This window comes from Zalophus californianus, chromosome 6, assembly GCF_009762305.2.
Source record: "Zalophus californianus isolate mZalCal1 chromosome 6, mZalCal1.pri.v2, whole genome shotgun sequence".
NCBI lineage: Eukaryota > Metazoa > Chordata > Mammalia > Carnivora > Otariidae > Zalophus > Zalophus californianus.
In genome coordinates this window covers 99528695-99541209 of record NC_045600.1, presented here as the reverse complement: position 1 = coordinate 99541209, position 12515 = coordinate 99528695, and the positions used below count along the sequence as shown (strand labels likewise).

At 35.1% G+C, this 12515-nt stretch overlaps 1 protein-coding gene across 3 annotated transcripts in view; it reads left to right on the top strand.

Moving 5' to 3' along the window:
- SLTM (SAFB like transcription modulator) overlaps positions 1-12515 on the top strand; it is a 42615-nt gene that overhangs the window by 10151 nt on the left and 19949 nt on the right. For all 3 annotated transcript variants that reach the window (XM_027571087.2, XM_027571086.2, XM_027571088.2), the window contains exons 3-5: positions 2159-2223; positions 4894-5091; positions 5969-6016. In XM_027571087.2, the coding sequence (XP_027426888.1) occupies positions 2159-2223; positions 4894-5091; positions 5969-6016 (311 nt within the window). The remainder of the gene's footprint in view (positions 1-2158; positions 2224-4893; positions 5092-5968; positions 6017-12515) is intronic.

The window sequence follows — 12515 nt, the reverse complement described above, 5'->3', positions numbered from 1 at the left end:
TACTTTACTGTATATAAAACATTTATCTTAGTGCCTGGACCATGGAAGCCACTTAAGCAGTGATTGTGACTGCCAGTGTTGTTTTTGTTGCCGTGGTGCAATTTGGTTTTCCTTTAGGTAAACTAAAGCAAGTGAAATTCACCGCGGAGTCTGCAAAACATGTAGTTTGTCATTATGCTGAAGGCTGCCATTTCAAAGATAGTATCTTTAAACTGAGTTAATGAACCACGCCTTACTAGGATAATGTCTTTTAAGTAGGTCATAGTAGGATGTAGTGGAAAGAACTTAGGACTGGAAAAGCCTTGGCTTCCAGTTCTGACAGTGCCATTTACTCGCTTTGGGCAAGCTACTTAACCTCTCAGGCTCATTTTCTCTTTCCTAAGATTGTGATTACCTGCCCCAAGTACCATAGGGTGCTTGGGAAAATCAGTTGAACTTTTTTTTTTTAAAATGCTTTGCAAATTGTAAGGCAGTTTGTAACTGTAAGGAGTAAATACTATTTGCAAATGTTCTGAAGGAGTTCCCCCCAAAGCTCTACTCTATAGATTACTTAGTGGTGTGTTTTGGGGCTCTTATATTTTTAAAAAGCTTATTTCTCCCAAAAGAAGCATCTTAAAGGTTTTATACCATGGAACTTCTTCTGAATATGATGGAAGAATTTAGTGAGCTCTTTTTCATCTGATACTGTTTTCAGGGAAGGAACATCTTCATTTTTTTTTTTTTAATATAGCAATAAACGCTTTCTGACCAGCAGACTTTGCTAGTTGTCCCTGTAGTAACTTCTAATTTCTATTTTCCTTAAAACACACACACCAACATTCCATATGGGAAACGAATACCACACGGGCTCCACACTTTCTCTTTTGATTCACATAAGCCCTTAAGAAACAGGGACAAGCCCTCTTTTACCTCAATGGGTTAAAAAAAAAAATCTCCACTCTTACTCTTGATCTTGTTTTTCACATACCTGGAAGGATCAGAATCTTGTTGCCTTTTTATCGCGCCTTCAAGGAAAGGGTTTCGAATTAGGAGTACATGGAAGATAGAGGCTGTTGAGACTAGGGAAAGGAAGCTACACTGACTTTTTTTTTTTTTACAGCCACCTTAAACCTAAACTCTACCGTGAGTCACAGAAGCTTGAGATAGGTATATGGCAGTCCCTGTTTTAGACAAAGGGAAAAGTTGATGATTAGTTGGCCTCAGGAGAGAACATCCATTCACATTTCAAAATGAATTAAAAAAAATACATATTAAAGTTTCAGCAGCTGTGTTTTTTACAGCATTTCTGATGCATGGTTTATTTAGTAGGTTTCTGTGACGTGGCCTGAAAACATAAACTTTTAGCATTGGCTCTGTGGGAAATACATATTTCTTTAACTGTGGAAAGCATTTTTAAAGTCCCAACTACTGATTTTTAAAGTTTGAAGATGCGAGTTGGGTGGGGGAGGCCTGTAGTCTGGAGGCTATTAACAGTTCTCCGTCTGAAGTCATTTCTCCTTGCCTTAAATCAGTTAAATCAGTCATTTTAAGTGCCCAGCACCATTTATATTTAGGCCTTTGGAGAAGTACCAAAATAAGCATAAAAGCAGTCACTTGTACTAAAGGAATTTTCTTTTCTAAATGGTGAAGCAAGATGTATTTGAGAATACAGGGCAATATATAATCAACTGATGGACTGTAAGGTATAGATTTTTTTTTGTAAGGTGTAGATTAAAGCATGAGAATTTTATTTCAGAGAAAGCTTGTTGAAGAGTAGTACTTAGGGATAGCTTTGTGGGGGACACGAGTCTTGAACTTAGCTATCAGACATCTGGTGATAGATTCAGAACACCATTGAAAGGTGCTGCTACTTCTGGGAGAATTGAAGAGGAGAATTTTGAGTGGCATAAAGAAAAATGTATTATATATATCAAGTCAGTTTTGGGTTTGTATTAAGATTACTTGTGCAGTTTATTTTAGTGAAGCAGCATGATGTCCTTAAAAAAGGTTTTTGTTTGGGACAGCTATGAGCAGGTGGTTTACAAAGCAGTTCGCATTAGTTTTGTCAGATGATTTGGGAGTAGAGAGCGATCAATACCGTGGGGTAAACTCTTCTGAATGTTTTTTGCTCTTAAAGTAATAAAATATTGGTTGTTAGCCCATTTTCCTTCTTTCGCAGGTAAAAAACAGGAAGCAGATGAGTTGAGTGGAGATGCTTCTGTGGAAGATGATGCTTTTGTCAAGGTAAAGTGTTAATTACTCAGGTTAAGACGTTTATTTTGCATGATGAATTCATGCATTTTACTTGAATAATAGATCCTGAAGTATGAAGGTAAAATAAAGATAGAGACTTAATGTAGTATTGTCAATCTCATCATAGTTGAGAAATATAATAAATGACTTTGTCTTTAGTTAAATGAGACATAGAGCTAAAAATAATATTTGTCCAGGCCTTGAAGTAAAAATCAGACGTAGGGGCCAGAGGAACAGCTGCAAGACAAATGATATGTTAGTTCCTAGACAAGGTACTGCAATGAGGGTATTGATAGTTTATTTTTCATCTGCCCATTGCATTTAGCTTTTTTATAAAATATACAGAACTTAGATTAATGTAGTCCTTAAAATGGAGAGAGAAGATTGCTGGTGTGTTGCTACTTAGTAAAGAGCAAATTAAGAAATTGTTTTGCCCTTTAAAGATAAATTTAAGCCAGATCTTTTTTGGCTAAAAATGAATGTATTTCAAAACTGACCAGCCAGAAAAATAATGTGTACAGTTTTAACTGCAGTTGTGGCAGTTCTATAAGTTATTTTTAATCACAGGTTTTTTTTTTTTTTTTTTTTTTTTAACTGATGCGATCTCCTCCTTACTGATCATTAGGTCTCAAGTAGTGTGGCATTTGCAGGAATTATTTAATGAGCACAGTTCCTCCTACATTATGTACATTTATACCCCATATATTCTGTTTTCTGTGTACAGTTAGTCCATGTGGTCATAACATCTCTGGATGTCTGTGTGCCCTACCATGAAGTCAGCTCATGTCCATTCACCTGGCCATCTCTCCTACTGCTTAGCTCTCTACCCTCCCCACGTTACATGCACACACAGACCACAGAGTGTACCACATGTCCCACACTTCACACGTTGCACTTTGAGGTTACATACGCACAGGGAGAAAGAAATGTGTGGTTGAGGATTTAACCCTGAAATCCTTGCCCAGGGAGCCATTAAAATTGATGATTGCATGCCTGTAATCAGCTTTTGTTTGAGCCTTTCAGAACTCTCCAGTCTCTCTATTCTGTTATCTTTGTGATACATCTTCTTTTAGGTTTATTCCTTCGCTCTTATTTTCTCCCGGTGTCTTCACTAGTGAGTGTATGATTAAGCAAAAATTATCCATAAGCTGGAAAAACATTATGACTTAGTAAAGACATTTTAATTTTCAAATGTCTAACTTTTAGCTCTTCATACTTACATTCATTTGAAATGTTAGGAGGCGATATATACTTCTATTTAGCATAATAGTACTGTCTCTTGTATGTGCTGCAAAGGATACCTTTGTGTGATTATTAAATGAGCCTGTTCATAATGTCTAGAAGAACAAAAGAGCTTTTTAAAAAAAAATCTGATTTAAATAAATCTTCAGTTTCTTCTTTCTACTTCCTTTTTCACTTTGGGGAGGTACTGGCATATGTGATGTATTTGATAGAAAATAAGTGAATATACTTATCTCTCAGACTTGGTAATTCTGAATTTATACAGTAGTGGTGAATGAATATCACCTATTGCCTAGACATGAATAGTATAGTAATTGCTTTCATTTATAGGTGAGGAGAATGGTCAGGGTTGGCACTTCAGAGTAGATACAGTTCCCTCGGTGATTTCCCTTGGCTGCTTTTTTTTTTGGATTAGTAAATGCAAAAAGTAGGGACTGTTAATACAGTTATACACTGTTATACAGTCCCCTACTCCATTTTCAACCTCCAGTGTTCCCTTACTCATACGTGTATGAGTTGGTTAAACCTACTGTCCCAGAGATGCCCTGCTCCCAAGCACTCCACCTTCCCATAAATCCTGTTCCTTTTCTTTGCCTCGCCTCCCCAGAAATTTCTCTTTCCTATGTGTAGTTCAGCTCTGAATGATTAATAGTCATGCCCCTACCCTTTTCCACTTTTAACCCAGAAAGCTTTTCTTAAATCTGTTATATTTACTGTAGAATAGGGAAGGGGGAAGAGTGTTCATTGCTTTCAGCCCTTTCTTTGCAGTTAAAGAGGAAACTAACTAGATTGCTGCTTTTCTTTGTTTCTACTGAAGTACTGTGTGTCCATAAACTTTGAAGGGCAAACAGAATTCCTTCACCGAGACAGTCCCAACCTATGTTCCCCTGCCTAACTGGGATTGTGGCACAGTGATAGATTTTAAAACAAATACATTTAATTATTTGCATTTTTTTCAAGAACAGAATGTAACAGTTTGGGTGCCTTATTATTAATTAGAAATAAACTTTGTTATAATATGTAAGACTTGCAGAGTCTTTGAAGTTAAACAGTGGCACATGGAGAAATCAAGTCATTTCTGTGAAGCCTTATCTTCTAGGACAGCTCCTGGGATGTAACTTGGTAAATATTAAATAACTGGAACTTGAGAGCATCTCTAGTAGCAATCTAGTTAGTGCTTATCTCTGTGAGAGAATTGGGAACTTAGATGCATGGTTCAATGACTTTGGGATTTGACTCCCTCTATTTTTAAAGACACAGTTAATATGTAGGGTCAAATGATTGAACTTTGACTTTGGGAATAATGTCAAAATATGGTAAAATTTAAAACATGTAGACATGTAAATTACCAAAAAACGTTTGATGGATAGCCTATACTACTTTGCCTCTAGTTGTACCAAATTTTCTTACCATTAAAAGGACTGTGAATTGGAGAATCAAGAGGCACACGAACAAGATGGAAATGACGAACTAAAGGACTCTGAAGAATTTGGTGAAAATGAAGAAGAAAATGTACATTCCAAGGAGTTACTTTCTGCAGAAGAGAACAAGAGAACTCATGAATTAATAGAGGCAGAAGCAATAGAAGATATAGAAAAAGAGGACATCGAAAGTCAGGTCTTTAGACAGTTTTTTAAAAATGTGAACAGATAAATTAAGTAATAAATAATAAAAAGTTTTTTCTAGTTCAATGTGGAAGTCTCAGAATTTTCAGAAAATATATTTTTGAATTTATTTATAAGTCACCTGGAATCCTACTAGCTTTTAAATTTTGGCTTATGATCTTCCACATTTGTATATATTTGTACAGAATAGTTATCATGCCTTTAGTTGCTGTTTGTTCTATATGATGTTTTCATATAACCTATCATGATAACTTCATAATGCGTGTGTTATACTGTAACTTAATAGACTGAATAGCAGCTCCTTTGATTTGGGACATTTATGTTGAAGTTGTTTTCTGTTCCACTATGGATGAGTGTATCAGTTCACTCTGATCTTGCCAACAGTACTGGATGGTAACTTTTTATCTGTTGCTACTTTAGTAGATCTAAAAGATTAACTTGTATTTCTTTGGTTATTATCAAGGGTGGGGAATTACTTAGGAAAGTTTAATTTAAACACCTATAATTTAAAAGAGACTTTCTTTGACTGAAAGAGACCATTTGTCCTGCTTTGAAATATGTTAGTATGTCTTAAGAAAACCAGTGGATTAGGGAGGGAGTCAGTACAGTTAATGATCATGCTTAGAATACTTCCATTCTACCTAGCTTAATAAATGAAGGGCTCAAGAGATTTTTCTAATTCTCTATCAGTGTGACTACTTTTATGTTGGCATAAAAAATATAGTCTGCATTATTAAGCATTGACTTAGTACCCATGGTATCATAGACACTGTACAGAACACAAGGCAAGTGATAATTAGAGCATAAAAGCATTCTCATGTTACCCAGATATTTTGTAAAGCAAAGCTATTGTATACCCTTTTACTTAGGAAATTGAAGCTCAAGAAGGTGAAGATGATACCTTTCTAACAGCCCAAGTAAGTTTATATTTAGTCCTATGAATATGATATTGTGGGTGGAAGGGCTTGGAAAAGGAATCTTATTTTGACTTCAAAATCCTCTAATTCATAAAACTGCCTTAAACTTAATACTGAATTATTTATGTGGTATATACGAGATACTTAAAATTGGCAGCTGAAATTTCTGTTGCCACAAGGGTAATTGAATTATTACAAGGTTCCTACCCTTTTCAGAAGAAAAATAAAAATAGTCCATCCTTTCTGTTAAAAAAAACAAAACAAAACTCTGGTTACCAGTCTTTTGAGAAGTCTATACTCTCCTTGAATTTTTTTTTCCTGTCACTTTGTTAAGAAGTAAATCATTTAGAAGTACTAATATCCTTTCCGAAGCTTTATTTAAGATTTTGCTAATTTAACACACCTAGGGTGGGCATAGTGTAAAAATGATAAAAATCTCTGTTCTAGAGATTTACTCAGGTGTGTGTTTGTGTGTGTGTATGTGTGTAGAAAATGAGTGCTCTTCTATTGCGTGTTGTGTTTTTTTGGTATATATGATTTATATAATGTACACTTTAAAGCGTGGTTTACAGGGGCTATAAACACATTTATATAACTCAGTTGCTACAATGTTTTCTTTTTTATCCTTTGTTTTTTGTTTTGTTTTTTTCCATACCTATATTCAAGAAGCCTTGTTTATGTACCTTCTTTAAATGGTATGCTTTGAAGTAGAGATAGGACTTTCCTCTGTTTCCCAGATTTAGAAAAAAATAGTGCTCAGGTCTGTTATTTCCTTAGTTAATGTTTGCCAGAAGAGTACGTAGTGGGGCTCATATTTATGCACTGCTTAGCGGATTGCCTCTGGTCACACACACCTTCTCTCCTGCAGCTCTCTTGCCTTTGAAATGATGGTGAGCCACACATGCTGGGGAGGTTGTATCTTGGCTTTCTGCATTTATCGCAGTGGGGGAGAAACTGGATTTCTGGGAGAAATGGGTCTGATAATTTAGAATATTCAGGAAGGAAATGTTAGGACTGCGAAAGAAAGTCTGTAGATTTGTTCCCCGTACTAGCTATAAATAAGTTCCTTTCTGAGTGATAAAGATTAGTTGAGGAAAATTAACTTTCAAATTGGGCGGGGTACCTTTTTTACATTACTAATTTGCAAAAAGGTAGAGTTGAGCTCGTCATATTCTTTAGCAGCTAGCTTGTTCATTTCCACTAAGGGCCACTCCTGAAGTTGTGCAGGTTGTAAGTTGTGTAAAGGCATCAATCGTATCTAAGGGGCCCCATTCACATAATAAACTATATATTTTTTATAAAAATTTAACAGATGGAAGTAAAGTATCTTAAGGAATGGATGCCTTTTTCTAATTTTCACAATATGGCCTGGAGAGGGCCTTGCTCCCCTTCTATCCTGATAATGAAAGAACAGTTATTTCTCATCAAGGGGCAAGTATTGCCTTATTGTATCAAAAGATAGGGAGGTTACATCTTCAGAGAAGTTTTCTTTAAGTAAAATGACCTTTTTTCTCCTTCTAAGTAATGTACAGTGGAACATCTAGCGACATATATAAATGTATCTATGTTTCATCGTGTTTTTATTATCATTAAAGATACAATTAGTATTCAAATGTTCAATTGTGTATAGTTTTTGTTTTGTTTTTGTTTTGCTTTTTGTTTTTACAGGTTTTGTACAAATATGTTCCCGTTCTGGTTGATTGAAATGTTTATTAGGTCTCTTAAAGGTTTCCCCTCCACTATTTTATTTGCTGAAGAAATTGAGTTGTGTATTCTGTAGAGCAAAGGTGGTTGGTAGAGTTTTTCTTAATGGGACTAGGTAGAAAATATTTTAGCTGTTGTGGGCCATACGATCTATGTTATAACTATTCAGCTCTGCCATTGTTGTGTAAAAGCATCCATAGACAGTGGGTAAATAAATGGATATGGCTGTTTCAGTAAAAATATTTACAAAAAGAGACATCTAGCATAGTTTGCCAATCCCTGCTTGTAGGGTTTCCAGAGTCTAGATATTGCTGATTACATTTCTGTGGAGTCATTCAACATGATTCTCTGTTTACTGTATTCTTTGTAAATTGGTAAGTTGGCTATGGGATCTAGAGGCTTGCTGTCCAATTCAGGGCACCCCACCCCCACCCCCACCCCAACACACCCAACTACTTCATAGATAGTGGTGTGTTCTTCCATTTGGCTGCACCTAATTTCTGGTTATATCTTCTCGATGATGGTACCAATCATTGATCCATACCCCTTGGATCAAAGTAGTGATACTCTAATTCTGTCATTTCTTCCTTATTTATTAGCTGGAATGGTCCTAGAAGTAGAAATATCTCCTACTATTTGGTTACTCAGTGGTACCATTTACAAAGGAAAGCCAGCATATGTATTTATTTCTGATGCTTTTCCTTTTATTTACCAATTTTTGGAATGAGGAGCCAGTTCATTACTATCTTTAACAGTGACTAATGAGTTTTTTATTTTTCCTCCCTTAGTTTCATTTTGAATTCATGGGTTTAAATATATTTAATGTATTTAAGTCCATTGTAGTTATCATTGTTCAATGTTAAATTGCCCCATCTGTAGCTGGTGAGAGCCTCTTCCTTTCAACATGATCCTGGTAGTCTTTGATTGCTTTCTGGTATGTAATGATGTTCCTTTTTCTTCTCTAGACCTTAATTAGCCATTGTTTCCTTTTGGTGGTAAGTGGTTTTCAAGAACCTGGTCTTGGTGGTAGGGGTGTTCATTGCTACTGGGTTTTCATGCTTTCTAGGTCTTTTCTTTCAGTGTACAGTGCTAGTGAATGTGTGTGGTTTTTTGGTTTGTTTTTGCTTTTAAGTTAAATAGATTTTGAGGTCATAGGGATACTTCTAAGTTAATCATTTTCTTTGTCTTACAGTATGCCTACAACAGTCTTAGAAACTTAATCCCAACACCACTATCAAAAAGATTACTGAAAATAATTTAAGATTTTTTCCCCATTATATCTGTCCTAAAGATGTACCCTTCTAGGAATGAACAGTTACTGCATATTAGACTAGTTCTGCTCTATATGGTTATATCACCCCAGCTCATACAGATTTAGGTTGATGTGTTTTATTTTATTTTCAATAATTAAAGTATTGCTTTTAAAAAATTTGAATCTGTAACTTCTTGTGAGTATATAATTCAAAATAGCGAGAAAATTTAATCTGATTTTATAATTTATAATATTTACGTGGTTTCAAAATCAAAGCTATGAGAAAAATGCATTCAAAACAGTCCCTTCACTCAAGCCAATTTTCAGGCTTACTTGGATTTTAAATATTTGGCCTTTAAGTGTTAGCCTCTGTTATACTACATAGAATTTGGTTCAAATTGTGCTTCTATTAGTTACCTATAATATTATGACTTTGGGCAGATTCTGTTAGTCAGTTTCTATGTTTGTAAAATGAACTTTGTAATTCCTACCTGCTGGATTGATGTTAGGATTGATCATAGATCCTGGCACTTAGTACCTGTGCAGTCTGGTTGTAATACTGTTTTATTAGCTTGAAGATACCCGTTACTTGAGAAATTTGGGGAAATTTTTCTCAATGTTTATGTTTGCTAGTGCTGTAATTCTTAGAAATTTCCTCTAACCTCAGTCTCTTCAGTCTTCTGTGATCACACCATGTATATTCTTTTTTCTATTTGCCCTTGCCCTTAATGTTTCGCTAATTTAATACCGTTTTTTTGTCATATGAAGCCTGTGTACCTCAAAAGCCAGATTTATCTATATCTCCTCCATAAAACTTTCTTTAATATCTCTTATGTAGTGGTTTACGGTTTACAGAGAACTTCTTATATCCATTATCTTATTTAATTATTTGTGTTCTGTTTAGGTCATATGTTATCTCTATTTTATGGGTAAATTCAGCTAGGTGGATAACAGTACCACAGAGTAAAACTGTTTCAGTGGTAAAGATAGGATAAATACCCAGGTCTTAAGATGTCTAGTTTGGTATTGTTTTCACTAAATAACTGCACACTAGTAAATGTTTTCTGAATTTCATTGTACTTACACAGTGCTGCAGTTAAGCTCGTTACATACATGGAAATGAGCAGTTCATTCCTTCCATCTAAAAATAGTAGTGTCTCACACCACATTTATTCAGTAAAATCATTCAACAAATATTTATTGAGTACTTACCATGTGCGGGGTATTTTGTATTTCCTATGACCTTTAGCATATTGCCAGATAGATAGCAGGCATTTGGTGGTTTAAGGTTAATAGCAGGCAGTTGGTGGTTTAAGGTTATTTTGAAGGTTTATTTTAAATCAGGCTGAATATACTGTTTATATACAAGTCAGGGGAAAGGAGACTTTCCAGAAGAGGTCTTCTTACGTAGCATGTATATGTTACACATCTCACGAGATTAAGCTAGGGGGAAGGTAGAATGAGTGTGTGTATATACATATATATACACATGTGAGTATGTGTATCCTTACTATATATGTGATAAGCACTTTCTTAACTGAAAAATAAGTCCTTCGCTTGTCTTTGTCTCTTATCATTGCTGCTCCTAGAATGAAATAAAAATAGAGAAGCTTCGTATATGACTTTTGGCATTTGACTAAGGATTGTAGGTCCTGCTACAAAGATAACACGAATTCCTATCTTACAGGGGGCATTTGCTTCATTTTCTTATGTGAAATGTTACATTGTTTTCAAGATAAACTCAAAAAGTAGTTAATGTAAGAGGATGCTTTACATTGTTGTTACTGATTTAGTATATTTTTCATTTGAAAAAAACCTGTTTTCAGTGGAGGAAAATTATTTTCAGATAAGGTGCATGATTTATCATTTGTATCATTTAGACAGGAAAAATTTCCCATTATCTTTCTTGCATTTCTTGTTTTGTTTCCTTATTATGAGGACTTCAGGCTTACGTAGGGCCAAAGGTTTGACTTCAGTAGTGCTTTGTGTACTGCACATACTGCACAGCAAAGTCTGCACTGAACTGTGGCTCGTCTTTCCTACTAACCCTAGTGGTTTCTGTGCTTCACCCCCAACTGTAGTCGGTTTTGTATTCTAGAAGCCGGGTCAGACTCTTCTAGGGGCATTTAAGGATATGTAGTAAAGCTAGTGTTACCTCTAATTTGAGAAACTAATGTTATGAGCCTCTTCAGAAGACATTTTGAGTAATTAGGATAAATATCTCAAAGCTCTTCAGCAAAGTAAGGCAAACCTTACCAGTTATTTTAGCAGCAAGAAATAACATTTTTAATTGGTAGAATTACAGCAGAAAGGATTTTGTTTTTTACATTACAGTATTTAAATTTTTTTACTTTTTAAAACGTGATAATTTGGGCATTTTTTTTGAACCTGTCAATATCGCAACTCTAAGAGAATAACTGGGAAGTGGTGTGCTGTTGGTAGATAAAGAAACGGCAAGTTGCATTCTTTAAGTTCATTTGTTCTCCTGAATAAAAGTTAAGATATTCCAGTTTGTTTATCCCTCCACAACAAATTACTGGGCTAAAAGAATCTGGAAGAAAAAGATAAATCAACAGTTCATCCTTTCTTTGCTGCCATTGCCTGTCACTCCACCCAAGTGAAAGCATTTTTCTTTCCTTTCCAGATGTTGCAGATTAGAAACAATGACTAAAACTAAATTCTGGTTCAACAGAACGACAGTAAAGAGGTTATTAGAGCGTAATATAATGGACTTACGTGATAATACAATTCACTTTGCTATCAATCAATAATCTACTTGTTTTTGGACTCTTACTTCCTAAGCTTGTGGCTTAGTTGTTTCAGTGTTTTTAAGTTTCCTTCATGTTTAGTGTGTAAAGCAATTGGGCATTCCATAATTTGGGGGCACTTACATGTTAGCTTAAAGTCGAAAAATCCTTTAAAATGATTTCTTAGAAATAATGGTGGTTATCAGATGTAATTTTGAGCATACGGTAAAATATTTGACATTTTTAAGGAATGCATGCTTTTCTGGAATCTAAAATTGTGTTATAAGATAAATACACCATTTAAAGTTTTGTGTACAGTTCAATTTTTAAAGTCGTCATTCACTGCTAGGCTGTCACTTTAAGGTGGTAGTTCTTAAAGTGTAGTCCTTGGACCAGTAGCATCAGCATCACCTGGAAACTTGTTAGAGATGCAGATTCTCAAGTCCTGCCTCCAGACCTGAATTAGAAACTCTGGGTTGGTGCTCAGCAAACTGTTTTAACAAGCCTTCCAGGGGATTCTGATACAGACTCAAAGTTTGAGACCCACTACTCTAAGGCTTTGTATGTGGTAGCTTCACACCACCTTGACTGAAAATGATCTACTTCAACTCAGCTTTTATTTTAAAAGTTATAAATTAAAACATCCCTTAAGTTTTTTTTCCCTTTCCCGAGATTAAATGGGTATTTGCTTATTTGTTCTGATCTTTAATTTGGGGAAAATGTTGGTTTTTTTTCTTGGTGTGACTTTGACTACCTTCGGGGGTTTTTTGTAGTATTTGCTGGGTAGAGAAAAAGG